The following is a 26,137-nucleotide window of genomic DNA, read 5'->3' as shown; positions in this document are numbered from 1 at the left end:
GGTGCTCAGGGGTCCTTTCCCCTCCTGCTCCTGCCCTTTCAGCATTTCAGCATTTTGCCTCTTGCTTTCCAGCTCTTCTGCATGTGCTTCTGGAGAGAAGCACAAACTCTGAAGCAGGAGAGGAGTGTGCAAGGCAGGAAGATGTCTCACGACAAAAGAATCAATGAACAGAGAAGGGCATTTATTGAAACTGTTTCTGGTCTCGCCTCCTCCTCTTCAGGCCTTTTCAAAGTGGAGCATTTGTGGCACAGGAAGCGACTGATCTCCAAGCCCTGGCCCCCACTCGGGGAGTCATGATTTCCTTTGAGGCAGTCCGTTATCTTTCGTCTGTCAGGACAGGCTCCCCCCACCCGCTGCCCTCCCCTTCCAAACTTCTCTGTCTGCCTTCGCTCATCCCCACTGCACACACTCTCCGCTGCCAAAAAAACGGCCATCCTCCGCCCCCTCCTCAGCTAACTTCCTTCCAGCATTTCCTGAGCTGGATAATCCCAGGATCTGTAAAACAGGGGAAAAGAAAGAGAGAGGGAGAGGGAGAGGGAGGACAGGAAACTCGTTTCTCATTCCACTACTACTGTCCGAAGGCAAACGGGCAAGGGAAGGCAGGGCTGGAGAGCTAAGAGAAGCCTCATACAGCCTCTGCCTGGGTCCCTCTTCATTGGTGTTTTTGGAGCTTTCAGTTTCTTCCACAAGTTCAGGGAAGAAAGAGGTTTAAAAAGAGGGGAGTTCTTCCTCTCAACAGTGGGCAGGACCTACTGACTTTCCATCCTGTGGGTGGCTTTGGAGGGGACCACTGAGGAGACGACACCCACCTCAGCCTTCGTCTGCCCTGACTCGCCAGCTCTGATGTGGGCACCAGTCTACCACCCACCACCCTCTGATGAGATCCCTTCCGGGCTTGGGCTATGATCACTGCTGCTGCCTGCTGGGGAGCCTCCTCTCGTCCTGATCTTCCCCTGCCACACGAGCAACCCAACATCTGGTGGGGATTAATGCACATTTCTCTGGCCGGACGTCCTGCGAGACCCCCGATGTCACCTCCCAGGAGCGGGATACAGGCAGTGGTCTGAGAAGAAGCGTGAGCTGTGCCTGCGCTTGGTGTGAGGGGGGGAGGGGGGTACGGCAGGAGGGGGGTGAGCCTCTTTTGGGACTAACTCATGAAGAACAAGGGAGCGAAGCAGAAGCTCAAGAGGAAGGGAGTCGTGAGCGTGTTTGGCTGTGACCTGACGGAATATCTGGAGGGCTCGGGGCAGGATGGTAATTGCCTCTTTTCTATTCTTGCTTTGCTAGTGGGGACCATATGTTCCCCCTGCCTTTTTTTTTTTTTTGGCTGGCAAGACTAAAGCAAAATCTACCCTGTGCCCATCCTCTAGGGGCAGGGAATATGTAAGTTTTGTATCTTGTGGAAGTGCAGCTCTTGCCCTGTTCACAATGAATGAATGCCCAGGAGATCACTTTGATGTCTACATGATTCTTGCAGGCTGACTGCTCGGTGTATGTGTATGGGGTGGCATGGGGGTGTCACTCAGGACTCTCAGGCTGGTTGAGGATGTGCAAAGAGACAGGACTAACTCTGATCTCCAACTGTGAGGCCAGGTTAGGGGACAGCAAGCATGAAAGGCTCCAGGCTGACCAGTCAATCCCATGCTTAGAGTCGATCCCTTCCAGGTCCTGAGACTGTGGACTTCTGCTGAAATCTAAGGTAGTGGAGGCAGTGCCGGCAGGAGAGGGCCTGTGGGGGGAACTGGGAATGTCCCATCTGGCCCTCCCTGATTCATGAGTATGTCCTTTCTCATCCTTTAATCACTACGCTGAGTAAGGACAGAGGGGATGAATTGATAGATGGAGGAGAGATGTCTGGGGAACTTTTGGAGGGGGCACTGAGCTAATTATTTCCCCATCTTTGCCTGTTAATCTCTCTTTCCACATAATGCCCTCCTCCCTAGATTTGTACAAGCATACGGTGGGTCAGACAGGGTGCCTGCAATGAAGTCAGAGGGCTTGGGTTTTGAAATGGTTAGTCTGAGATGAGGAAAGGAATGGAGCTGTTGTCTTAAAATAGGGCTGGAGGATGAAAGAGGCAACCGAGACCTCAACAGGCAGAGTCTGTATTTGCAAGTTAGCTGTGAAAAGAATAAATGCATCCTCTGCCGTCCCCACTGCCCTGACCCCTATCTGTGTTAACACTGTGTTCCCAGCTGGTTTCTCTTGACAAATTCAGGCTACACAGAGCTGAAAAGCTCTTGAAGCAACATCAGCTACACAGAGGGTAGGTCTTACAATACAGTCTTCTCCTTGATGATGAGGATGATTGATGTATGCACTGGCAGGGAGCTGGACTAGATACTCCAGCAGGTCTCTTCCATTATACAAGAAGCATGTATGACATACATACATGACATCCATGTAATAATGTGCATGTTATAAGACATGTCGCTCTGGATAGTGCCAAGTGAAAATTCACAGTAATCTGAGTTACTTACAAAATCTTTCATGTGCTTAGATCAAATGATCTAAAACAACACACCAATGTAACGAACTTTAAAACAAACAGAACATGCTAGCATTATTGTGCAAACATGGAAGGAACTGAGGATATGAATTTCATGTGCCACTGAAATGCAGCTGTTGCTGGGGAGGGAGGAACTATTTACAGCAGTGTACAGTAGCCCCGCACAGCTGTTCAAGACAGGAAAAAGCAAGAATCACCTATCCAGTGGAAACTGCTGGGGGAATTCAGAGAGGATTACCCCAGTTGGAACTGTGCCAGGAAAGCAAGGCTGAGTTCTTAAACCTTATTTAAAAAAAGGGGGGGGGGGCGGCTGGTGTATATAGGTAAGTTACAGCTAAACCCATTTCCATAGTGTGTCTCAAGGAAAAATGTGTGGGGGAAAAGTCAAATCTTTTCCCCTTATATAATCCTGTTGGCTGTGTAGTGTGCAGAGCTGTGTGATCCTGAAATGAAAGACCCAATTGTTAGGTACCCCTAAGGAAACCTATGAGTCAGATTATAGGGATAGGGGATGGAGGTGGGTGGCAGTGCCCTGAGGGTTAATACTTGTGAAACCAAGCCTAATACTAGGGGCAGGGAGGAGGGGGACTCATGTTATTTGCTGAGCTGTAAATCTCCTGTCCTGCTCTGACTGGAACTATGGGATGAACTTAGAAGGGAAGCTAGGACATGGAAGATTACAGTTAGCAAAAGTTTAACTATCCCAAATCCAGTGGTCTGCCAGGACCGGCTGGTAACCCTGCAGCAAGAGATTTGTGGACCTAGTAGGCAAGAGTTGCTTTCCTTTGTAAGCAGAATTCTTCGTGGGGAAAGCAGATGAGTCTGGGAGTCTGCGGGGGGTGGGATGCTGGCTCTAGCTCTGGCCTGTTCACAAGCAAGGATATGAGATCACGGGGTATTGGTTCACAGCAGCCGGCAGTCCTGATCTAGGGGTCAGGCAGCTTGACTGTGGTCCAGAAAAAACTTTGTGCTGTGGAACTTTGTGAAAGCCAATTTTTCAAAGGCACCCAGAAGGATTAATTGGAGCAGCAGGCCAGGGTGGAGAAGGGGCAGCTGGAGGCAAGCCGGATTGGTTCTGTTCCACGCACAGAGCAGAACCAATTGGCATAAACCAGTAAAGAGCAGCTTTATGCCAGCTTGCAAATGCTGCCTTGTGCTGTGGTCCTGCAAGGTTTCATAAGTGAAGGGAATGTTAGAGCAACTGTGCTGGGGAGGGTGAGCTCTCAGGAACATCTGGGTGCTGCAGGAAGCGGTGTTGGCAAGTCAGCATGGCTTTCTTCTCTCTGGGTCAGGGCCTCAGTGTTGACTCAATGGGCTGTTGGGTGGCGCTGTGTTTCTGAAGGTATTGTGTTCCAGATGAGAGAAAACCCAGTTCTTGATGGCATGTGGTTATTCAAGAGCTGATTGTGCTTTTTTTTGCAAGTCCCTGTGTCCTTGCCAAATTCCAGTGGAGAGAATTATATTCTGTCTAAGGTATCAACATTTCCCGTTCTGTCATTTCTTGTCCTTAACTGTTAAGTAGTAGTTTATCATGTTCTGCACCAGAGATGGCTGCATTTCAACAAAATGCTGCTTTTGCCTCATCGAAGGTTCATGTAATTCAGTTTTTATAAAGGCTTGAGGACCAACCATGGGATGAAAATTTCTGTAGAAGTATAATGGGTTATTATTACATAGTAGGAATTCAGATTCAAATTATGTTAGCAGGCACAGCAGCTGGTATTGGGATACAAAGCCTTTTGCCGCTAGGATAACTCCTCATGTATGACCTGGATCATCAGTGTCTGAAAGTTGTTTCAGTCTAAACTCTAAAGGCTGGTTAGAAGCTAGCATGAAATGAGCTTGCCAGGTTTCTAGCTAGCTCCTGTTGTCATCAGAGTGGATCCTAACTGGTCTTCTTGCTGGCAGTCTCAATAGAGAAGCCAAGGACTTTAAGGGGACATAGGAATCTAAACACCTTTTGCCAGTGAAACGCATAGGTTGGATGGTGGAGGGGGACTGTCCTCTTTGCAGGGTAACTCATTCTAGGTAATCCCCAGGATGCAAAATTGTGTCTGGCTTAAAATCACAAGATATTTTTTTAAATAATCCATGCTGAGGTCTTTTTCTTTGCCTTCTGTTGTTGTGGTCTATAAAATGAAATTCTCAAGTCCTGTCTTGATACTAGGAGCTAGGGCTTTAAGAAAGGGATGGAATAAAATGGTGAGGGTTGGCAACACTGATGAACTGATGACTTCCAGCTCAGTCTCATGCCTTCCTCAGCACTGAATTCCTTCACATGCACAAATGGTCTTTTGTGGCCTTGTTAGAGCCTCACAAGGGAGAACCTTGTTCTTTAAGAGTGGGAGCATCTGAGCAGTGCAGGGGGGAGGCACAATCAGTGATTCAGGGAGAGGGAACTCTTCCCATGGAGTCCTTGTTGAACAACCCTGGGGCACAGTAACGAATGGAGGTCCTGGCCAAAATTTTAGTGAGGTTGGCTCAAAATAGGCACCCACATCTGTAGTTAAGCTTTGGAAAACCTGGATGCAGAAATGTCCACCTCTTCCATTGCCAGTGATGGGAGTAGCAGATCTGCTATACTGTTCCCACAGAAAATTATAACGTTGTTTGTAATGTTGGGTGTACTGGGAGAGGGAACTGCAGAGTCAAGGACTGTGAATGAGGATGAACCTTGGTTTGGTCAGTCTGACTTGGACTATGGAAGAAACAGCTGGTTTTGCTAGTCCAACCTTACTCTCAGATTGTAGTCCAATTTTACTCCCAAACTACAGCTTGTCCCAGACATGACCTAATAGGGCTATTACATCAAGACGGATATTATATCAACACCAGGACTTCTACACAACTACCATGCCTCCCTATATTCATTTATGGCCAAGTCCAGATGTCTGTGCACTTAGACAAAATTCTCTATGGGAATTATATGTGAGTCAAATTATAACTCTGTTTAACCCTACTATCACATTTAGTCCCCCAAAGTAGGAAACTCAAGCCTACCTCCAGTTAGGAATGGGACTGGATGTGATATCTGGAAAGGTTAGGTTAGCTTAGGGTCAATTCATCAGGTGTCCTGCAGTGGAGCTGCTAAGGACAAGGGAGCCAAGGACATGATGCTGAGGCAGGTTTTGGCCCAAACTTTGTTTTACTTTGTTTGCTGGGGACTTGAGAGGATAGGTAATCTTTGGGAAGATTTTGGTGACTCCTTTTCTGAATTTTGAATATTGCCCATGCAAGGACCCAGGGTCTTGACCTGGGAAGTGCTATGAGGACAATGAGTAGAAACACCTCACTCCTAGCCTACAAGGGGCAGCCCTGTGTCCTGGCATGTCCCAGATGCAGGGTAGTTCATTCGACTGTTGCTGTACCCTTTTGTGGTTTCCTGCATGATGTTGTCTGATTGGGATGCAGTGAGCTCAGCTTCCCCTCCCCACCCCCCCCAAGCCCTCCCCTACATTCTCTGCCTTTCCTTCGAAGTCTGTTGTACCCAGGGCTCTTTACATTCCTTTGCTTGACTCCAGTATTTGGCTTTGTTCTTCTGCTGGAGAAATCAGGCTGTTTCTTTCAAGACCTTTGAAACAAACAAGCCCCTTGTGTTCCACACTTGGAGCTCCTCCTTTCCCTGAGCAGAGACTTCTGATGTGTTGTAGAACAAAATCTGCTAGCAGCACTCTACTGAGAGGAGAACAAAAAATAAGGGTGGGTGGGATTGGGTGCGGGGTGAAGTCAGGCTGTGAATGTAATACTTGCTCAGCCTTCTGCAAGCCCCTGGATAGAGCCCTGAGAGCTTTACAGGAGGGAGACCACTATGGCGGTCAGCAGTGGTGCTTAGGTCAGAGCAGATGAGGCCTAATCCCGTAGGCAGCTGGGTAGAGCAGGCTTGGAGTGGTTAGGACCGCCCCATAGCTGGCTGGGTAGAGTGGCTATAGGGAGCTGTAGAAGAATGTAGGTATGGGGGCAGCAAAGCTCGCCTCATAGCAGCTTGGTATGATTGAGAAGGGCCTGACCTTGGTGGGTAGCTGACCTCCAGCAGCTTTGGTGTAAGACAGACCCAGGCTCTGGGTGCACTGTGAGGTGGCTCCTTCTGTAGCTATGCTGTAGCCCCGCTCCCTGTTGGAGGGGTAGAGGCAAAGGGAATGGTGCTGGGGTCCTCCTTTCCTGAGGGAAGCAGCAAGCCTTCCCTCTCCTTTGGTGGAGCAGCAGAAGCAATGTCAAGGATCTCTTCACTCTTCACAAAGGGGATCTTTCCACCTTCACCTCAGTGCTAGTATGGTTTGGTGGAGTCTGCTGCACTCTTCTCCTACAACGCAGAGTCTCTGCTGGGGGGTGCGGGGACACCCTAGCATTGGATCTGAGTTTCCTGCTGAGTTGAACAGGGCAGAACCCACCTCTCAGAGCAGCTGTTCTGGGCTGTCTGCAGACTCAGACAAATGCTGCAGCACTGGTTACACGTGGGCCATAGCATCAAGCTTTTTGTGTATATGGACAGAGACTCACTTGAAAAAAATGAAAACTGAGATTCTGACATAATGAGGGGACTCTGGCAGCTGAGCCTAGATAGGTAGATGGCATCAACCCTTAATCCGACCCAGAGAGAACAGCAGTCCTGAATGTTTCTGCTTCTCATGTGCTGGCAGCACTTGGCCCCCTTGAAGTGAAGGGCCTTTTCCCTTGGTCTGTCACAGGTATTACGTGGACATTCACTGTTCTCAGTATGGTCTGATTTTCTTTCTGAGTTGCAGGCCTCAGGTTGGCGGAGGCCCAGGACTGGCTGTCTCTCCCTGCTGGGAAGTTACCAGGATGGGCTGGTGTTGCCTCTGCCTGGTGGGAAGTTGCCACGTTGGGCTGCTATGTTGCATTAAACAGTCAGTGCTGGAACCCCTGCCCTTACCCCCAATCTTTTGTTTTAAAGCCAGAACCAGACATCTCCATTTAGACAAAGATTCCTATTGAACTCAGTGGGAATTTAGTTAAGAGTTAAACATAAGGCTTTCAAGGTTTGGGATAATGGAGGCTAGATAAACAGAGTGAGGGCTGAATCCAGCCCTCCCCTCCCATCGCCTCCTTTGTCCTGTCTTCCCCTTCCCTCCCACTTACTCCAGCCTGAGAGGAGATTCAGGGATTATTAAGAGTGGAGAGCAAAGTGGTTTGGAGAACACAGGCAAGCAGGATTTATATTCTATGGGGGCAGACACAAGCCCAACCTCTTGTTTTGGTGACCTCAGGAAGAGTTTAGTGATAAAAGATAAGGCTTCTTATCAGTCTGGGATTCAGGAATGTTTGAACAGACACAAAGTGAGTGGAGGGAGGAGAGATCCCTATTCTGCCAGGACTGAGGGGTAGGAACACATCCCTCATACCGTTCCCCGCTATATCAAGATTTATTATCTCGCTAGTGCCCACCTATTGTATCCATCATCCTATGCTTTCCAACAGTCTCTTCCTCTGTGTGGTTCTCCCTGTCTCCCAGTACACACCATCAGCTTCCATAGTACCCATTAGCTCTCTTCCCATTACCTGTTCCTCAGCACTCTCCCCCATCCCTATTGAAAAAATCCCAGTGTTTTTTCCCAGTGTCCCTCATTGTTTTGCCAATATAAATCACTATTACAATGGCTGTCTCCAACACCTTGTCAATGTCCATCCTCCATCCAATCCCAGTCCCCATCACCCCCACCTTTCTCTGCCAATACCAGTCTCTCAGGTTGACATGTCCCTCTCTGTTCCTATAAAATAAGTTCATGACAGTTCCTATACAAGTCTTAGGATGACTGTGCTGAGTGTTTAGTGTTTAGTTAGTGTCACTGCCTTAATGAAGATGCTGCAGTTTTGGACAGTCTTTGCTTCCCAAGAAGTGCCTGTAAAGCTCTTGTGAGCTGTGGTGTTTAAGAACATTACTGTGGAACACATCGGTATTTTTGAAGTGAAATAATAATTAAAATACTTTGCCAGAAAGAAAGAAGATGCAGAGTCCTCTGTAGCCACTGATTCCTCCTCCTAGGGCAGCCTCCTGGTTTTCAGATCAGGCATCAAGAGCATGTACTAGGGCACCTGATTTTTGGGTTTCATTCTCTTGCTGCTACCCTTTTGTTCTGATGAACCTCCTATTTAGGCAGCATGCAGTTTGATTGGTGGAGAAGCTCCCTTTCAGACCAAGTCTGAAACCTGTGGCTCATGTGAGGTCAGCTTCTCTGGGTCTGACTGCTTTTCCTCTGCTGACTTGAATGGTTGGCTGCGTGAATGATGCATGTCCCCAGTGGCTGGGGGAGCATGGCAGTGGCAGGAGCATGGTGGCGAGCCCCAACTAGGTGGTATCGGTGGTGGGGGGTGGTGAGCAGCAATTGCTCAGGCCCCTTTTTGTATGGGGTGCACCGCCACACTCAGGAGATGCACATGCACCTGCACGCACCGCCTACATGTCACCCCTGGTTGGCTGTATGGTTAGGGGCAGACATTCAAAAAGCTGGAGCCTGAATTGATTCAACCTTTGCAAGTTAGTCTAATCTGCAGAGAGTGAACCGGTTTGTAACAGAGCAGACATGCAGGCACATGCCTGCAGTTGCTCAGGCCAGGAGCTGGGGTCACTGTAGGGAAGCTAGGTGGGGTGGCATGGCCAGTCTGGGCTGAACTGGCCAGGGAGGGGTTTAATTTCCCACCTGTCCCCAACCCACCGGCAAGAACCCAAGCTGGGTCTGCCAGTTGCTTCCCCCTCTTGCTGCAGCACCAGACACCATGGTCCCTGAGGCAGAGGGGGCAGGGAGTGGGCTTAGTCTTCCCTCTACCCCTACTGGCAGCTGGGTCTGCCCTCCCCATGTCACCTGCCGTGCTTGCTCCCTGCAGTGAAATAGGCCCCTGCTGTCCCCTCTGTGAGATGAGAGAGGGAAGGGGAATAACCCTGTCTCTGCCCACCTCCACGGGTCCTATGGGCTGGCTGTGCCCCCAGTGGGACACTGCAGTGGGAGGGGGCAGGGCCCTTGGTGGGGGCAGCAGCCTATTATAATGTCCAGCAGCCCAAGCCCCTTCCCAATGGGGGACCCTGCAGGCAGGCAGAGCTGCGGTGGGCTGTGCGTGGCAGCACTGGGGGCTGGAGGAGACCAGAGTCACCCCTAGTGCTGCCACCACAGCTGCTTTCCTTGCCCTGCAGCATGCCCCCCACGCCGCGTGCGCGCGCGCGCGCACACACACACACACACACACACACACACACACACACTAGAAAGGGGCTTCTCGTGGTTGCTCCACAATCGCTGCTTCAGCGGATGGCTAACCGGGGGCACAGCTGGATGCTGTGGGCTGGGCGGATCTGGGCTGCGGAGGGGTTTTGTCTGGCCTCCAGTGGGTCCCTCAGTCCCACTAGGCCAAGGTGCCACTCCCTGGGCACACAGCGGGGCTAGGGTTGCTCTGCGGAAGGACTGCCTTCCTTGGCAGCCCTGCCACAGCAGCTCCTTTGCTGCTGCCACTGGCTCCAGTCCAGGCAGGGCGGGGACCAGTGCATGCAGCCCTGACCCCCTGTGCCCCATGCTGGCTCCAGCTCACCTGTCTGGGCTGAGCAGTGGCAGTGGGGGAGAAAGGCTGTTCAGCCTGGGAAGAAAAGCTCCGGCAGCAGGAAAAGCCGGCACCGGGCTGCACCGTGTCTCCACTGTGTCACCGCCGCTCCTGAGCTGCCCTGTGGGGCAGCGGTGGCAGCCGAGCAGACACAGGGCAGCCCAAAAGAGGGGGAATCTATTTTGTACCATAATCGCAGCATGGGGAATCTTTGGGTCCATGACTGGATGTGGAAAGAGAAAGACGGTTCCCTGGAGCTCTTAAGTCTTGCAGAGGGGATGCCCTGTGCTCCTGCAAAGATGAGAGAAGCCCAAATGGTTAGCATGTGGGGAATTTTTAATAATACATTCAGAGATTGCTTTCTCTTTATGCACTTCTACCAGCAGTACATCATGTTACAAGTCCCAGAGATCAGCCTCTATGGCAACAAAATCAAAGCAGCAAGAAATGTCAATCTGAGCTGTATGTTAACGTTGGAAACAAGGGGAGCAAAACCATCTGTCTGCTGCTGTTACTTTGCTGTTCTATCTTGTTTTGGGTGATGTTGCTATAACTTCCGCAATCTGTTTGTTGGTTCCAGGGAGCTGGGGTTCATATCCCTGTGGCTGGATGTCACTGCAGTCAAATGTTTGCATTGCAAGCTCAGCTCCCTGCTTTGTAACTCATTTCCCTTGCTAACTTGGCATGAATCACATATTCTGGTTCCACGCTGCATCCTGCTTACAATTTCCCTTTCCAAGCACTGTATGAGGCACATGTGTTGTTTGCAGGCCCCACCCCACTTTGATCCTGCCTTTCTGTAGCAAACTGCCTGAATCACATATGTGCTGGCTGGGTAATCGAGACTAGATTTTATGGAAGACAGACTCCAGATTACTCAACATTTTCCTTTTTATTGGAAACAGCAAATTCTATCTTGATTTGGACATGGAGTAGTGGGGGCTGCGGTGTATGGGATTTTGCAACTTTGAAAAGGAACAGGGATCAATCAGCCTTACTGATCGCGATGCTAACATGATACTGGGCAGATGAGCAGCAGAGACCAAAGTGGAGATGCTGTTCAGCTCTTACCCATATTTGATTTTCCCCAGGATGTTTGTATTCAAAGGTGTGGTTCAGGCCCAATTTTCATCTGAGGATCTCAAATTTTAGCCACAATCAGAAGTGCTGAGTAGGTGGGGGCCTGAGGGCCCTGGCCCCCACCCTGAGAAGAGGGCTGTCACTTGAAATGCATAAAACTTTACACATGTCCATAATCTTAGGCACCCCTGGCAAAAATAAAAGTCAGTGCCTATGGCCACAATACTGGGAACCAGGGCTTTATGCATGTTGTTTTGCCCATCTACAGCCACCAAATTTGCTGCAGAGGTTCCTCTATGACGCATGTTTCTGCTATAGTATTTTAGCTCCAGTTGTGTTAAAAAAGAGCACTTGCAGCCTACCTGATTGGAAAAAGAACCCTGAAAAAAAACCCAACTGGGTGTGTCTACACGTGGTTTTATGAGCACCTAAACTACTGTTCAGTAAGGCAATTTAGGTGTGTGTCTACATGTGCACACATTAATGCACATTACCACAGGTGTGCATTGGGACTAAGTCCCAAGTCAATGGACACGCTGCATTAATGCGCGTTAGCACATCTACATGTCTGCTAATGCGATTTAGCTCTTTGCACATACATTTGATACTTGCTTTATGCAGGTATCAATTTTGGACTTGAATTGCCTTAAATCTCCATTTGTAAGGTACATTAAGGGTGTGCATATGTAGAGATGAGCTCTTAATGTGCCTTAAATCAGGCTAATGTGCATTACATGCTCATGTGTAGACATGCCCACTGAGGCCTATTGGTACAGTGATGCCTACCTGAGTCTGCAGACAGTCTGAAACAGTATTGTTTGCAATGGTTTGAACTGCTTGATTCATCTTGGTTGGGTATTGACTCTGAAACCTAAAGATGACTAATTGCAATCACTATTTTTGGTTCTCTGCTGATCATTTTAAGAGAAAATAACATAGACACAATCTCAAACCGTCTTCCAGACCTTCTCAGTGCCTAAAGCCCCAACTGTCTCTTAAACTGTTGCCAAAAACTTCAACTTTTCTCCTGATAAGTTCTGTAGTGTTGTTATGCATTGTCAACACAAAAATCTGCAGCATGTCAAGGACTGACATGAACAGAGAACAGTGTAATGAAAATTGGATTTTAGTTTTAAATTAAATAACACAGAGGCCACTGTGCTGACTGGATTATTAACTTTCATACTTAATTCAATAAACCATTCAATTTTCTATATTTATCTGAAACCACAGCAGCATTTGCACTGTGGTAGCTGTAGAAGAAGAAGGATTTAGAGCCAGCTTGCTACAAAATACATAGGTTCATGTCTATACAGCTATGGTGAGGACTGCCATACTCTGTGTTGGTTGGTTTTGGCAACTGTTCATCCTTCTGGATCATGTTGTATGCGTGAGAGGTCACCCAGACCTTCAACGCATGTGCCTAGCCAGGAGTTTTAAAGGAGTGGTGGCTGCCCAGATGGACTGGTGGCTGCCCCCAGGTGCTGAAATTCTGTGTTAGAGTGGGAAGACTTGGTTCAATCCCTAATACCTGTCCACCACAACTTCAGCAACCAGCAGATCCTGACTTTATGTTGCTCCTAGTACTAATGCATCTAGCATGATTCTTGTGTTAAAGGTTGATTCCCTTGAGTGCAGCCTTGCTTTGAGACCATACCTCACTGTTTTCCTGAAGGGGAGGAGGATGTCCATGCTTCCATAACTGGCATTGGATAGGGGGGGAGGGAAGAAAAATCATATTGGCCCTTGACTATCCTTCAGTGTGGCATGCATCACAGGCTGCAAAGAGTGCCCCAACTCCAATGTGCATATAAGGTAGGGTGACACCACAGACAGAAGGGAGTGGGGTGTATGTATGTGCTGACTACCCTTGCAGATGTGGTTAGGAATATTAAGATACCCTGCATCTCTGGTGTTCTTCACAGTGGGTGGCGGGGTGCTCTGTCCACTTGCTCCTGCTCACATGCATCAAACCATGAAATGAGCTGGTGAAGCCACCCTGTGGGGCTTCCCCAAGTGTCTGATCTCAAAGCCTCTGTCTTCAGCATGCTTGAAAGGGCTGCATGGGGTGCCTCTCACAATGGCTTCAGTGCCACATTTCCAGGTTTGGCATATGTGAGCGGTCAGATGGGGCACACTCAGGTGTATACCTCCCCAAGAGCACCACCAGCATGTTTTCTATCATTAACTGATCCCAGGTTTACTTGACATGGAGGAATTTTTGAGTGCATAACTTGATGCGAAAGGAGCAGAATTGGGGGTTTTGTTAATGACCTTTCAAACCTATACGAGCTCTGGAAACCCTAGGGCCCTGCAGTTACTCCCCCTATGCCTTGTTGATTCCTGCAGGCCTGCAGAAGGCCAGCCTGAAACAAACGTGGGCTTTGTGTAGCATGCTGACATGTGACCTCTTGCAAAATCTTTGCCTATATAAAAGCACAGGACTGAAGTTCTGGGACAGCAACACCCTCTTCACCCTCCCCCTTCCAATGCCTGGTATGTGTGGCCTGTTGTAAAATGATCCCCTGTGCACTGGTACAGCTCATGCCTGGACTCTTTCACACACCCCTCTCTTGAGCGAGGAAGGGGCAAGAGGGTGGGGAATGCGTCATCTGCCCTGGATTCCCAGCTGCCTGCTGCTGCGCTTGGAATTCTGCCCCAACAGCTGAGCAGGGGGGCAGCCATTTGTCTTTGGGTCCTCTCTATACCCCTGTCCAAGTTCAAGGCTTGATGAACTCAATGCTTTGGGAGAGGCTGTTCTCTCACCTGCTCTCCAGGGCTGGGAGCAGCTCTAAGCTTTGTGGTCTAGAATAGGGGGCCTTATTTATTCTTATTACTGTAATACAGAGTGGTTTAAAAAGAATGTTCTGTATCTCAGGCCTGAGTCTACATGTTCTCAACTATAACTGTGTCCTGGATTCTGTGTTTGTAACCTGGTTAGATGTGGTGGGTGGATGGGACCCACTGGGCTTCCTGAAGCCAGGTTAAGAGCAAGGGAAGCCCAAAGGTCAAGGGCTAGGCACACTGTAGCGAGGTGCCCTGACTGGTTTTCAGAGGTAGCCTTGACATGACGTTTAAGATGAACTCCAAACAAGTTCTTAGATCCCACACTTCTCCAAACAAGCACACGAGCTATTTCTACCAGCCTTGAAGCATGAGCAATGTGTGCTGTGAGGGACAGATACTGAATAGTACTTTCTTTTAGGAAGGAGAATGATTTGGGGGAGAAGCATATTGGATTGAAGATGGGATCCAGACCAGATATATGCACATGGCCTCTGTCTTTATAATGGGTGGAGCCAACATCACTCACCTGAGCTGCCCTAGAGCTGCAGGTCACCAGCACCTAATTCTGTCTGGCTCTCAACTCACTTGAAAAGTCATTGGGAACCAAGGACTTTTCTATGCTACAGTGGCGGATGGTTTTGATGAGGGTGCAGTTGCACGCACCCTGCCCATATATGTCTATTAATGTGCTCCCAGTCTAAAAGTTCCTCAGTGAGGCTGCTCTGTGTCTTGTTAGTGGTGTCTCCTGAAATCTGAGGACTTAAGAGCAGGCACAGGGGGACAAATCCATTGTGGCCTTACTTATGTTTGGAACAGGCCTGAGGATGCAGCTGGATGGGAGATGGGCGGGGTGTTCTTGGCCCCATCCTTGCCAGGATTTGCCCCCATTGCTGCATTATAGACAGGCCCCAAAGGGCCACAACAGTGTTTACACTGCAAACTGAATGGTGACAGACATGCTCCAGTGCAAAACCACAGCCTGTCCCATGTGGATATATGGCAGATTTCCAACAGAGCAACACTGGTACAGATGTTGTTCCAGCAAGTAACACTGTTCCAGCAGGCAGAAAAATATCAAAAGCTGTTGGCAGCATTTTTGTTTTTGAAAACATTTTCTTCAAAGACCCATGGGTGATAAGTTGAAGAACCTCTTGTGGCTTGGAGCTACAGTCTGGGGATGGCCAGGTGGGGGGGCTAGAAATCAGGATCAGGGTATAACAGTCTGTGTTTCAGAACAGTAATGTTCTGCATGTGCCCTCTTGGGCAGGGAGTGTTGCCAAGTGTGCTGTTGCTGGCTTGCACCGAGAGAAGCCAGTGGAGCAAGCATACCAAACAGCACATGGGAGACCCACCAAGTCCCATGTGAGGCTCATGCTGATTTTCTTTATGCACCACCTCATTATTGGGTTGCTGGCTGTAATGATGGTTAAACCTCAATAGGTTCAGAGATTTGATCTGGGAGGATGATCTTTAGTTCTGGATACTTATTCCAACCCTTTTGGGCCTGTGTTGTAATTTGACCAAAATAAACAAGCCATCAGCAGTATCAAATTGGTTTCTTTCACAAGTTGCATGGCAGAGGAGAATAGTTTCACATCATGTTGCTTTTCACATCTCCTCCCTTTTCTATTCTTGCTTAATTTTCCCCCACTGCAGGGGTCGGATTCTAGTTTACCTGTTGAGTACCTAACTGGATTTAAGTGCGCAAGTTCAATTTTGTCCTACCCTGCTTGAGTCCCTGAAAATCCACTACAGTAGTGCATTTATTTTTGTAACATGCCACCATTCCACCCTTAAGTTTCAGTCACAAAAATACAGCAAGGAGGAGAAGGAGGATCTGCTCATCTTTTGTTAGCAGTCCTTCAGGGACTTGAATAGGGTGGAATAGACTCACACTTAGGTGCCTAAGTCCACTTACATGTCGTACAGATGAGATGTTCTCAAATGCTGCTCAAATACCCACTTGCTGCTCATTTAACATCAGATATACCAGTCTGCTACACGTTGATGGAGCTTCTCCTCCTTCCTGCTTCTAATCAGGCCAGGAATAAAGCACAACAGCCTTTGCCATGGATTTCAGTATTTTCCTCCAGTCTCAGCTGGGACCCAGATATACAATAGGGTAGAAGAATGAAACAAAAAAAAGGTTAAACCAAATGGGCTGGAATCTCTAAACAGGCTTGGATTGGGTTGGTGGCAAAGGTTTGGAGTTATGGAGAGGGATGCAGTGATTCATGGCAAAGGTTTGGAGTTATGGAGAGGGATGCAGTGATTCGTGTTTTATCTGAATTCTTTCACTGTTCCATCCATGGCTGCTTCTGTTTCCATTTCAATAACTTTATTGGCAGGAACAAGGTACACCCATGTTGCCAAAGTCAATAATCAAGTGTCTGTGCCTAGGGCAGGCCTAAAAGTAGTAATGGGAGAGCTGGGTTTGATACACTATGTCTGTTATTCTTCCTTTCTGGGGCAGTAGGTGGCAGCCAGCCATGTATTGTTCCAAGAGGCTGGCTGCTCATAGGGTCTGGGCCATGAGGCTTAGATCAGGAACATGCCAGTTTGTAACTGGGGTCCCACACTAGACTTACAAGAAGAGGAGCAAGTGGCAAAGTGTCTGATCCACTCCAGTCACTAGACCCACTGGGATAGCGCCGCATTCTGGGAAGGACCAGGTGCTCATGCAGGCTGTGATCAGGGGCCTTCCAGCAGAAGCAAGTTTCTGGCATTGTTAATTAACCTTCTTCAAAGAGAGAGGAGGAAGCATCTAATAAACACAGAGGAGGTTACCAATTCTAATGAATTTTCAGCTTCCAGCCTTCTTCAGTACCTATCCATCACTTGCAGAGGGAGTGGGGGTCAGGAAAATAACTTGCATATTGGGGTAGATTCCTAAACACGGTAGCCCCCCAAGCCTGGGTCTGTTTAGCTTTCAGCTGTCCTCACTGTATTTCTTATGCACTAAGCAAGGTCAAACCCAGTTAGTGCTTGCAAGGGATTCTTTCAAGAATATCTGATGCAGGAAGCAGTGTTGGTGATTTGTTTGATGACAGCCTGCCTTTCAGCCCAGTTACTACACCAGCATGGTGCAATATAAAACAGAGCTTGTGTTTTTCTTTTCCAAGACGAGAGAAGTTTCCTATGGTTAGCTGGTCAAAATGTGACTCTTGGGTGCTCTTTCTGCATCCATGAGTTACCCTTGCACGTGCTGGTGCCATGACTTGTCTTCACTTCCTGTCCTAAGCAGCTGTATAGCATTGCTGCATCCGTGTTAAGCAGCTGCTCTGTCCTGGCTAGAACTGTGTGGAGTGAGTCCTGTTTTCTTAGTTTATAAAATATTTCAGGATGAAAGGCATTTGCAAAATTATTCCTTTTAGCATTTGGGCATTAAATGTGTGCATGAGCCAGCATGGAAATCATAGATCTAGAGATCCCAGTACTTTGTAGCTCCTCCCTGCTAAGAAGAATGCTTCCTTACTTTTGATTTTAGTGCTTTTGGGCATTTGTAGATGACATGGAGATTTAATTTTCCCTAATTGAATTGGTGGTTTTTTAAAAACACCGCTTCAATTTAGGGCAAAGTAAACCCCCGTGTTGTGTATACCCATGTCTGCCCAATCCTTACCTGCCTCTCCAGCGGCAGGGAGGGGAGAGTGAGCTGCTGCTGGGCAGAGCAGTCCTTGAGCTGCAGGGGGGCAGGGGGGCTGGTGCTTCCCTCTGCAGCAGTGGTGCCCCCCCCCGCCCCAGGTGGCACCCAGCTCAGGCAGTCCTGGGGGGAACTGCAGCCACAGAGGGAAGCACCGGGCCCCCGCACAGCTCAGGCAGGCAAGCAGGATCCGGAGGTGGTGGGAGATCACGCTTGCCACTTTTTTTTTCCTTTTCTGGAGTCCACCTTCCCGGGCTGCTGCTGGGCTGCCTGCATGGGCTGCCTGCACTGCCTCTGAGCCACACGGAGCCAAGTGCTTCCTTCCACGGCGGTAGGGTAGGAAACTAAAACTTGTTGGAGGTGTTTTACTTTACAGCACCCCGAAGTCATTTGCTGCATCCCAAAGTCACTTAAAGCACATTATGCTGCTGTATTAACATGCAATACACTGCCGAATGTGCAAAATGCAATGCCATTAAAGAGGTGCAAAAGACATTTAACCCACTTTAAAGTGTCATCTATACTTTACATTTTAGCCCTCTGTGAGACAGTGAAATGATTCAGCAAAGGAAATAAAGTGTCAGTTAGCAGGGTCTTTTCCAAAAGGGTTTATAACAGGAAAGTGAACTGAGAGAACATAGACTAGGAAAGGTAAAGCTGTTTCCAGGTTGTCTTTCAATTCAAGACAATGACTTTGATGTAGTAGAATGCCTTCCCAGAGGTATCCTGTCCCTTCTTCTTCCCAAGCAGAGTCTTCTAATCCTTCCCCAAAATACTTAGGTCAGAGAGGAATACAACTGAGATCAGCTCCTTATTCATGGAAGACCAGATAGAAATCCAGTACTCTGCCAAAGTCTCCCTGAAGAGCAGGTAGGATTTAACACCCTCTCCCAGGGGCAGCAGCCAGTACCTTGATGTTCTTGGGCACCTATACATGTGCAGAGAGGCTACTGGAGGGTGGTAATTATCACCCTCCAGCAGACTCCAGCATCTCATGTATTAGCATCCCTGTGCTGAAAAATGGTGGTGGGGGCACTTTAACTAAAGCTTATTTGATGAGCTTTAGTTAAAGTGCCCCCACCACCATTTTTCAGTGCGGGGACGCTAATATATGAAACAATCTGGGTTCTTTAATTAAAGCATCTCTCAGAGCCACTCTAAAGCACCCAGTCCCCTCCCCCTCACTCCCAGAGCATGCGTATAAATGCCTCTTGACTCCACCTATGTTGTCTTAGACAAGTTATTTTTGCATCTCCATGCCTCAATTTCCCCATTGGTTGAACAATGCTAATGAAGTTCCTGACTATGTACCTCACAGTAAGGTGCATGCGGAGACTGGGAGGCCCATTGCATTCTCCTTCGATTCCTCTTCGATGGGCTATGCTGGAGGAAGGCAAGGAGCAAATTAGACGATAACCCAGAAACCACAAGTCAGCTACAAATGCATGAGCTCACATTGCAGTTCCAGGATGCCTTGGGCTTTTCGTGGGAACTCCAAGCCCTTTACTTTGAAATGGGAACAAGGGCCTAGAGAAACCCCCCCCCCCCCCCCGACAAACCGGCGGAGGGCTGTGTGTTATGCATGAAGCTCTAATGGGAAGCATTACAGACAGGGGCTCTGCCCCCTCCTCGCCTTTCCCCCGGTGTCAAGAGGTCTGCTTACATATAAACCTTCTGTTTATTAGGCGGGAAAGGCAAGGGGTAAGGGCTATCTCTGACCCCCTCCTTCCTCTGGCAGTTTGCATGTTAATTAGCTTGTCTGTACGAGACAAGCATGCAGCCCAACAGAGCTACGATTCAGCGACCGAACAATGTCCAATTATCCCAGCTCAGGGAGCGAGAGGCAGGCTGCTGGCACGTGGATACCACAGCCTCAGCCAGATGGCTCCTTGAACTTGCTTGGCTAGGGCCTGTAACAGAGCTTGGGGAATTTGAGACGTGTCAGCAGTTTCAGACAAGCTACCAACAGCATAGTCGTCTGAAGCGTTTGGAGCAACTTCACTCCTATCGCTGGCCGTGCTGCTGCTGTGCACTGTCCGGAGTGGAAGAAACCACTGAGGATTAAAAGGCCAGAGAGGCCTAGACACTCACATGTTAAATTAGTCTTTGGGGGGGTCCCAGCCTGATTTTCACTTGCAATGCACAATTCGGGTCAGACACAGGGAAATCAGTACACCTTGGCTCATTGGTGACATGTAGTGGGTGTCCGTGGTGCATGTGCACCCCCTGAGAGAAGTACTGGCTGCACTTCCTGGTTGCTGTCAGTGGCAATTGGCCACTGGTGCCCTCCCAGGATTAGGAGGCATCACTCGCCCATGCCTTGGCTTCATTTTAGAAGCTTTCAACTCATAGATCTTCATTTGTCTACCTACCTGTCTGCATCTGTCTGCTTGTCAGCTGAGAGGACAGAGGCAAGCTAAGTGGCTCAGCTTAGAGGCTGAGCCTCCCAGAGTTTGAGGAGGAAAGCAGTGCCTGATAGATCGTAGGAATAATGCTTCTAGTCTGGTTCCCAGTTGACTCACTGTGTGACTTTGAGCAAGTTTCTTCTTCTCTCTGCAGTGCAGTTTCCCTGCTCTGTAAAGTGAGGGCAACAGCACTGACCCCTCTTGCCAAAGCAGGAACTGCTAAGTACGATTATCACAAATGATCTTGCATCATATGGTTTTGTTCTCTTGTTCCTGAAAGCCAGTCAAAACAGCCACCCTTGCAGGGTACAGAAAGCTCCTCTCTGATATAGGTCAGCAACACCAGTGCCTTCAGAGGAAGGCATAAAGGATGCCGCAGCAGAATAACTGGCCTATTGGAAGTTCCTTCTTCTTCCAGGGGCTATGGAAATAGCATAAGGGTTAAACCCTCCAGGGTAACAAAAGCGGCTGCTGGCTGCCCAACACATTAGGATAAGAAATCAAAAAACAATACAGCATTTATCTGAACAAGCCGAAGAGATTATCTGAACTGGAACTTGGCCAGGACAATGGCTTTAGCTCAGCTAATCTTGCCAAAGCATGCTAGAAGAGCTTTGGAGACCACAACATTTGTTTTCTACTCTGTCACCTCCAGTAGCATAGCTTTCCGTGAGCCCATGCTACGACAAAGGTTCCTTACTGATTCATGGAGAACACTGCTGCTCTACTGAGTCACCCACTGCAGTTCCTGTTTTGTTTTTTTTCTTGGAGGACTCCCTTCCAAATACTGGCCAGGTCCAGCCCAAATTGGTTTGCAGAAGCTGATGATATCACAGCCAGTGAAGCAACTGGCCCAGGAAATTATGTAGCTCAGTTACATTTCTGGGTACAAATAACTTTGAGGGCAGAAAGATGACTCCCAGACAGCAAGCTGTGTGGCTGTCAAATGCAAGGAAACTGGAATAAGCAGTGGCACAACACCCCTTTCCTGTACCAACCTTTCTTAGGTTTGCTGTGCATTTATTTACATCTTAAAGCCCCTAGTACAACTCATTCTGTTTCTGGAGTAAAAAAGGTAGAGATCCATCTGGAAGAGAGAATGGGAAAAGAAGCAAGGCCCCCGAAAGGGAACCCCTGGCATCTGGGCTTACAGAACCTCAGTGTACTGTGCTTCTACAGGATTTTGTGTTATACTTAGAGTCCTTTTTTTCTCTTTTTCTCTCTCTGTGCTCCTTCCTTCCTTCCTTCCCTCATTTTAATTCTGAGCAGCTTTCCAGTTTTTATTTTGGTTTCTAAACTACTGGACAGATGGGGTCTTCATCAGGGAGCAATTTGGCTGTGGCACTGGAGATGGCATAACAATGGGGCTTTAATCAGGGGGCCTGCAGCAGACACTATTGGCCAGAGGTTTCTCAGCATTCAGAACATGGAACAGTTGCTTCTTTCACAGACTGCGGTGGAATGAGAGCGCAGATTGGCTGCACCCAGGGCGTTTTCGTGCAGCAGCAGCTCTGTCTGAAATGAGCCTCTGCTGGGATCATCGCCTCTAGTAACCCCAAAGTACTGGGGCAGCTGTGTAAGAGTGTCTTTATTGGGGGGAGGGGGGTCTATGCTGAGTTGCCCTCATCGCGCCAGCTGTGAGTTTGTCCAGATCTGGGAATTGTCTAGGAAGGGGGCCAAGCTTTCTCCTAAAGAAAAACGGCAGCCAGCAAGAAAGCAGCTTCCAATCACAATGACCCAAGTTGCTCAGAATTATTCCCTGTCATATATAAAATATCAAATATAAAATCATTGAAGCAGGAAGGAGTTGTATCACCAGCCCGATGACACAGCAAAGCAGAGACACAGCAAACAACAGGGGACCTGCAAGGGATCTTTTTTGTTCTCTGTTTTGTCCCTTTTTGTTTAGCATATGCATCCATGTTATCCTAAAGTGTCTCACCAAAAAGGAGTGGTGGGAACCTCCTGTGGTTTGCTGTCTCTCCAAAGGTAGCCCTGAACCTTCCTGTCCTGATACATCTCATCTGACTGGGCTTCCTGATGGATTTTGCAGCCCCTAGGGAGCATACATTCTCCTGGTTCATCTCCAAGGGGGTTGTGAAATCTTTTCAAGTATTTTTAAATACCTGTTTGTAGTTTCCTTGTTTAAATTGCTCACTGAAATTTTTATGAACTCATCTAAGGCAATCATAGAAATCATTGCTGCTTTCCTTCAAAGGATTTTGCTGTTGCTGCCTCCAAGTTTCATTGAAGGCGCAGGAAGGCTGGGGATGACCATTATATTTAAGAATATTAGGGTTATGTAACTGAACATGTGGATCTTGTATTGGCCTCCTCAGTCACCTGTGGATTGATTGGATGTGTCTACATGTGCCCCTACAGTGCCATTCTTACCTTTTGGAAATACTAAATGATGGCACAATAACAGTCCATAACTTCCATAATTAAACCTGAAATAACTACACCTGGGGTTTAAAATGGATCATTTGTGTGGAAGCCATAGAACATGTGGGTTGGGGCTGAGTTTGGCTTTGAGTGTTTGCATTTGCAAAGAAAAGCCAGGAATAGGAAGTTCCTATAAAATACTGAGGGTGAAAATAGACATCACCCTTGTGCCGCCATGCAAGTTTGTGTGAGCAGGTGTCCCAGCCCTTTGTCATTCTCCAAAATGTTGCTGCAACCAAAAGTAGTCACAGTTTGTGACTCTTCATAATGGGGGGACATCAGTTTGCTTATTGTGCACCACAGGAATTCCTCTGCAGGTGTTTCCCAAGATGTGTATCTCAGACTTGGGGTGCAACACCTGGGGCCATTGTCCCAACAGGACCAAGTCCCTGAAGCCTTGGGAGAAGCAAGGGCCTGGCCCTGTAGGGTGGTAGCTCTGGGCAACATCTGCAAATGCCAGTGAAGTGAATCAGGTGTACTGAGACACATCCCAGCACAGTTGGTTCCACTCCAAAGACAATGTCTGTTTATACCTAAGTCTTGCAGTTTGCCATCTGCGTGCATGTGCCATGTAGCTCAGCACAATCACATCACTAAGACTTGACACCACCCTATGATATTGCAACATGTATGACATCATATGATGTTGACATTGTGTGCCTGTACAATGTGAGGGGGTGGATACTTGACATCATCTCCCTGTACTGTCATGCCTCAGAGCTGGAAATGAATCCAGAGCTGTTAAAATGCCTTGTGAGCCAGGCTCAGGGGAACTGAGTTCAAAGTGGTAAAACTTAGGATCAGCTTGCTTGGGATAGGAAAGGTGGCAGACCTGTTCCTTCCCCCCTCACCTCCCAACCTTTGGATTAGGTCCAATTGCTCTAATGCAAAATAAGAAAGAGCTTCATTTCCAAACAGCTGGCTTTGATGCTCACATCACTCTGTGAGGGACGAAACCTATGAATTGCCACACTGGTCAGATCACAAGTGGCAGAAAGTGGAAGGACCAATGACTTTCTGGCTGTAATATTTATGGGACAGCATGTGCATTTCCCTGGGGACAAATAGCAATGGCATATAGTTGTGCCACTGCTACTTGTCCCAAGGGAAAACCTGTGCCTGCATGCTCTGGTGCATGGCAAGTTGCCCTTAGTGGACACTGGCCCTAGCAGTTTTACCTGGAGTCCTGCAGGCCTTCTGGGGCTCCAGTAGCAGCAATCTGGGCACACAGAGCCTGGCTGGCAGCCAGAGTGTGGCTCTGGCCAGCCAGGCTCCAGTTTTGGGTGGTGCACACTACCGCCATGTGCACTGCCTTGATCTTTTTTGGCATGAGTTTTTTTTTAGACTGGAATTGCCCAGTGTAAAAAAACCCTATTGCACTGCAAATTAGCAGCACAGCAAGTGCCTGCATGTGTGGCACATGTGGTTTGTGGTGCCCTATGGGTCTATGAAACAGGTGCAATGATAACCAGGATCTGGGATACCCTAGGATGAAGCCTAGAGGGGTGAGAACATATAAGGATTCCTTTCCTGGAAGCCTTGCTTGGTCCAGACCTCTTTGCTTGGCCCAAACCTACCAGGAGAAGTTGAAAAATGAAAAAGATTGCCTCATGAGGCTGCTTGGATTCCAAGTTTGTTTTTCTCAAACGACTGGAAAAATAATTGGATTTGAGATGCAGATTCTGGAGCTGAATTTCCCCAAAGCTATGTGTTCAGGTGCTGAATTTTTCACTCAAGTCTATCTCTAATTCTGAGAGTCATTGCCAGGCCAATGGAGAGTGAGGGAGTACCACAGGCCAGGAGCAAGCAGATGCAAAAGGGTATAGGCTTTAAATGTCACCCACTGAGCACATAATGGATGTTGTTTGGATTTTATGATTAGTCATTGTGTTCTACCAGCTAGTGTTGCTTCTCAGATGTGATTTATATAGTAGACTCAGGTCAGTGGAAGACAAGCCAGATGATACATTCCTGGGATTTTCTCAGAGACTGCATTGTCTTTTACAAGATTTCCTTTGTGTCTCTTTCCAGTTCTGCACCAACTTTTGATGTCTTTGTAATAGGTAAATACCTTGATATGCATCACCACAGAAGCCCAAAACATTTTGTCAGTGGGTCTGCTTGGTCACTCCCTCCTGGGGTGTACTGAATCCCATGTCATCCTGACCCACAGGCACTGTTTACTTGGCTTGCTGCTTCCTCTTGTACCCAAGTCTTCCCTGGAAACTGATGGTAGGTTCAGTTATACAGTGCCCATCAGGTATCAGTGCATTAGTTGTACAGTTACACTGTATTGGTTATACAGTACCCATCAGGCATTAGCTTCAGAGTCAATCAACTCCATTTTAGCTGGACAAATTGGTAAGGACAGACCAGTGTCTTCCCATCTGGAAGGTATACCACATCTTAAACATCAAAGCTGCCAGTGAATTTGGACACAGTTGTCACAGTTGGACAGCGCCTAGGTTGAAGGTCAGATAGTATCCGAGACAAGAGCTAGCATCTGTGAAGTGACCTAATGGGGAAGATGAGACCAAGGTAAAAGGCTTCTACTTCAGACTGGATTGTTGCAGATCATGCTCTGAAAAATGCCTCTTGGCCGCACCCTGCAGCAACTGTTGGAGTCAAGTGGACTATGACAAACATGAAACAAAAGATCACAGAAAAGCACTGAAAGCAGTATCTCCTGAACCGGAGAGAGGCACAGGACAGAGATGGTGCAGAAACTCCCTCTCTTCTCTGTGTGAGCCTTAAAGATGGGGCTTGCATACTCCAGTGATGATGAATAACTTAGAAATACGATTGAGCCAGTGGTCCCCAGCCCTGCCAGATGGAAACTGAATGTATTCTTTTGGAAAGGCCAAGGGGTTGCCATCAATATTAGAGGGCAGACGCTCTGGAAGTGCAAAGGAAGCAGAAACCACCCACAAGCTCAGCGCCTGTGCAGGTGGAGAAACACTTCAGGACTGGAACACATTGCACTGAGCACTCCCAGCTATCCCGAGGCACGACATGGAGCTGAGGGGACCATGGTCAGCTGGTACATGTGAGAACAGTGCCCTAGATGGGAGGTAGGGAAGAGAATGGGGGGCTGTGGCTGCCTGTTGGATCACAGTGTCTTTCTCTTCCTCTCTTATGGCTCTGAATGGCAATGGGGGAGAAGAGACTCCCTTTATTAATACTTCCCTATACTTAGACAGAGGCAACTCCTCTCTCCTTGGGGCTCCCACAGTCCGGAAGGACCAGGTCATGGAGCAGCCAGAGCAGTTGTCTTTTCTTTCCCACCAATGTGGCAGGTGGCCAGCAGGAGAGCTGCTGAGCAGCAGTGGAAAGGAAAGTACAGTAGCTCTGAGCAGTCTCTCCACTGTCCCCAGATCTGCTCCTGGTCTAATTTAAATGCCCCCTCCCCCCCCCCCCCCCCCAAAAAAAAAACACATGTAAAAACATCCTTAAAGTGACTAATTTCTGGGGATTAAATGTGGGTAGTTCAGTCTGAGACCCCTCAGAGACCTGCAAAGCTAGGTAGCATTTGCACCCCTTCCTGTTGTGGTTAGTGCAGAAGTAGATAAATCAGCCTGGTGTAAGAAGCATCAGCACTGGAGTAGGCAGTGCTGTGTCTCCTTCCCCTCTCTGCCCCCTTTTTCCTTGTGGCTATGCTGAGAAAAGAGAATATATTCAGGAGGTGGATAGTCTGAGTGCTCATCCTGCCATCCTAGGAGAATC

At 48.2% G+C, this 26,137-nt stretch overlaps 1 protein-coding gene across 2 annotated transcripts in view; it reads left to right on the top strand.

Annotated features, from left to right (window-relative positions):
* The first annotated feature begins 498 nt into the window (after positions 1 to 498).
* Positions 499 to 26,137, top strand: part of ARHGAP31 (Rho GTPase activating protein 31) — a 100,348-nt gene continuing 74,709 nt past the window's right edge. For both annotated transcript variants that reach the window (XM_090056650.1, XM_090056660.1), the window contains exon 1: positions 499 to 1,254. In XM_090056650.1, the coding sequence (XP_089912776.1) occupies positions 1,155 to 1,254 (100 nt within the window). In that variant the 5' untranslated portion in view covers positions 499 to 1,154. The remainder of the gene's footprint in view (positions 1,255 to 26,137) is intronic.

This window comes from Crocodylus siamensis, chromosome 1 (assembly GCF_052110815.1).
Source record: "Crocodylus siamensis isolate JL-2025a chromosome 1, ASM5211081v1, whole genome shotgun sequence".
NCBI classification, from domain to species: domain Eukaryota; kingdom Metazoa; phylum Chordata; order Crocodylia; family Crocodylidae; genus Crocodylus; species Crocodylus siamensis.
The sequence above is the reverse complement of the archived record's forward strand: the minus strand, read 5'-3'. Positions and strand labels throughout refer to the sequence as shown.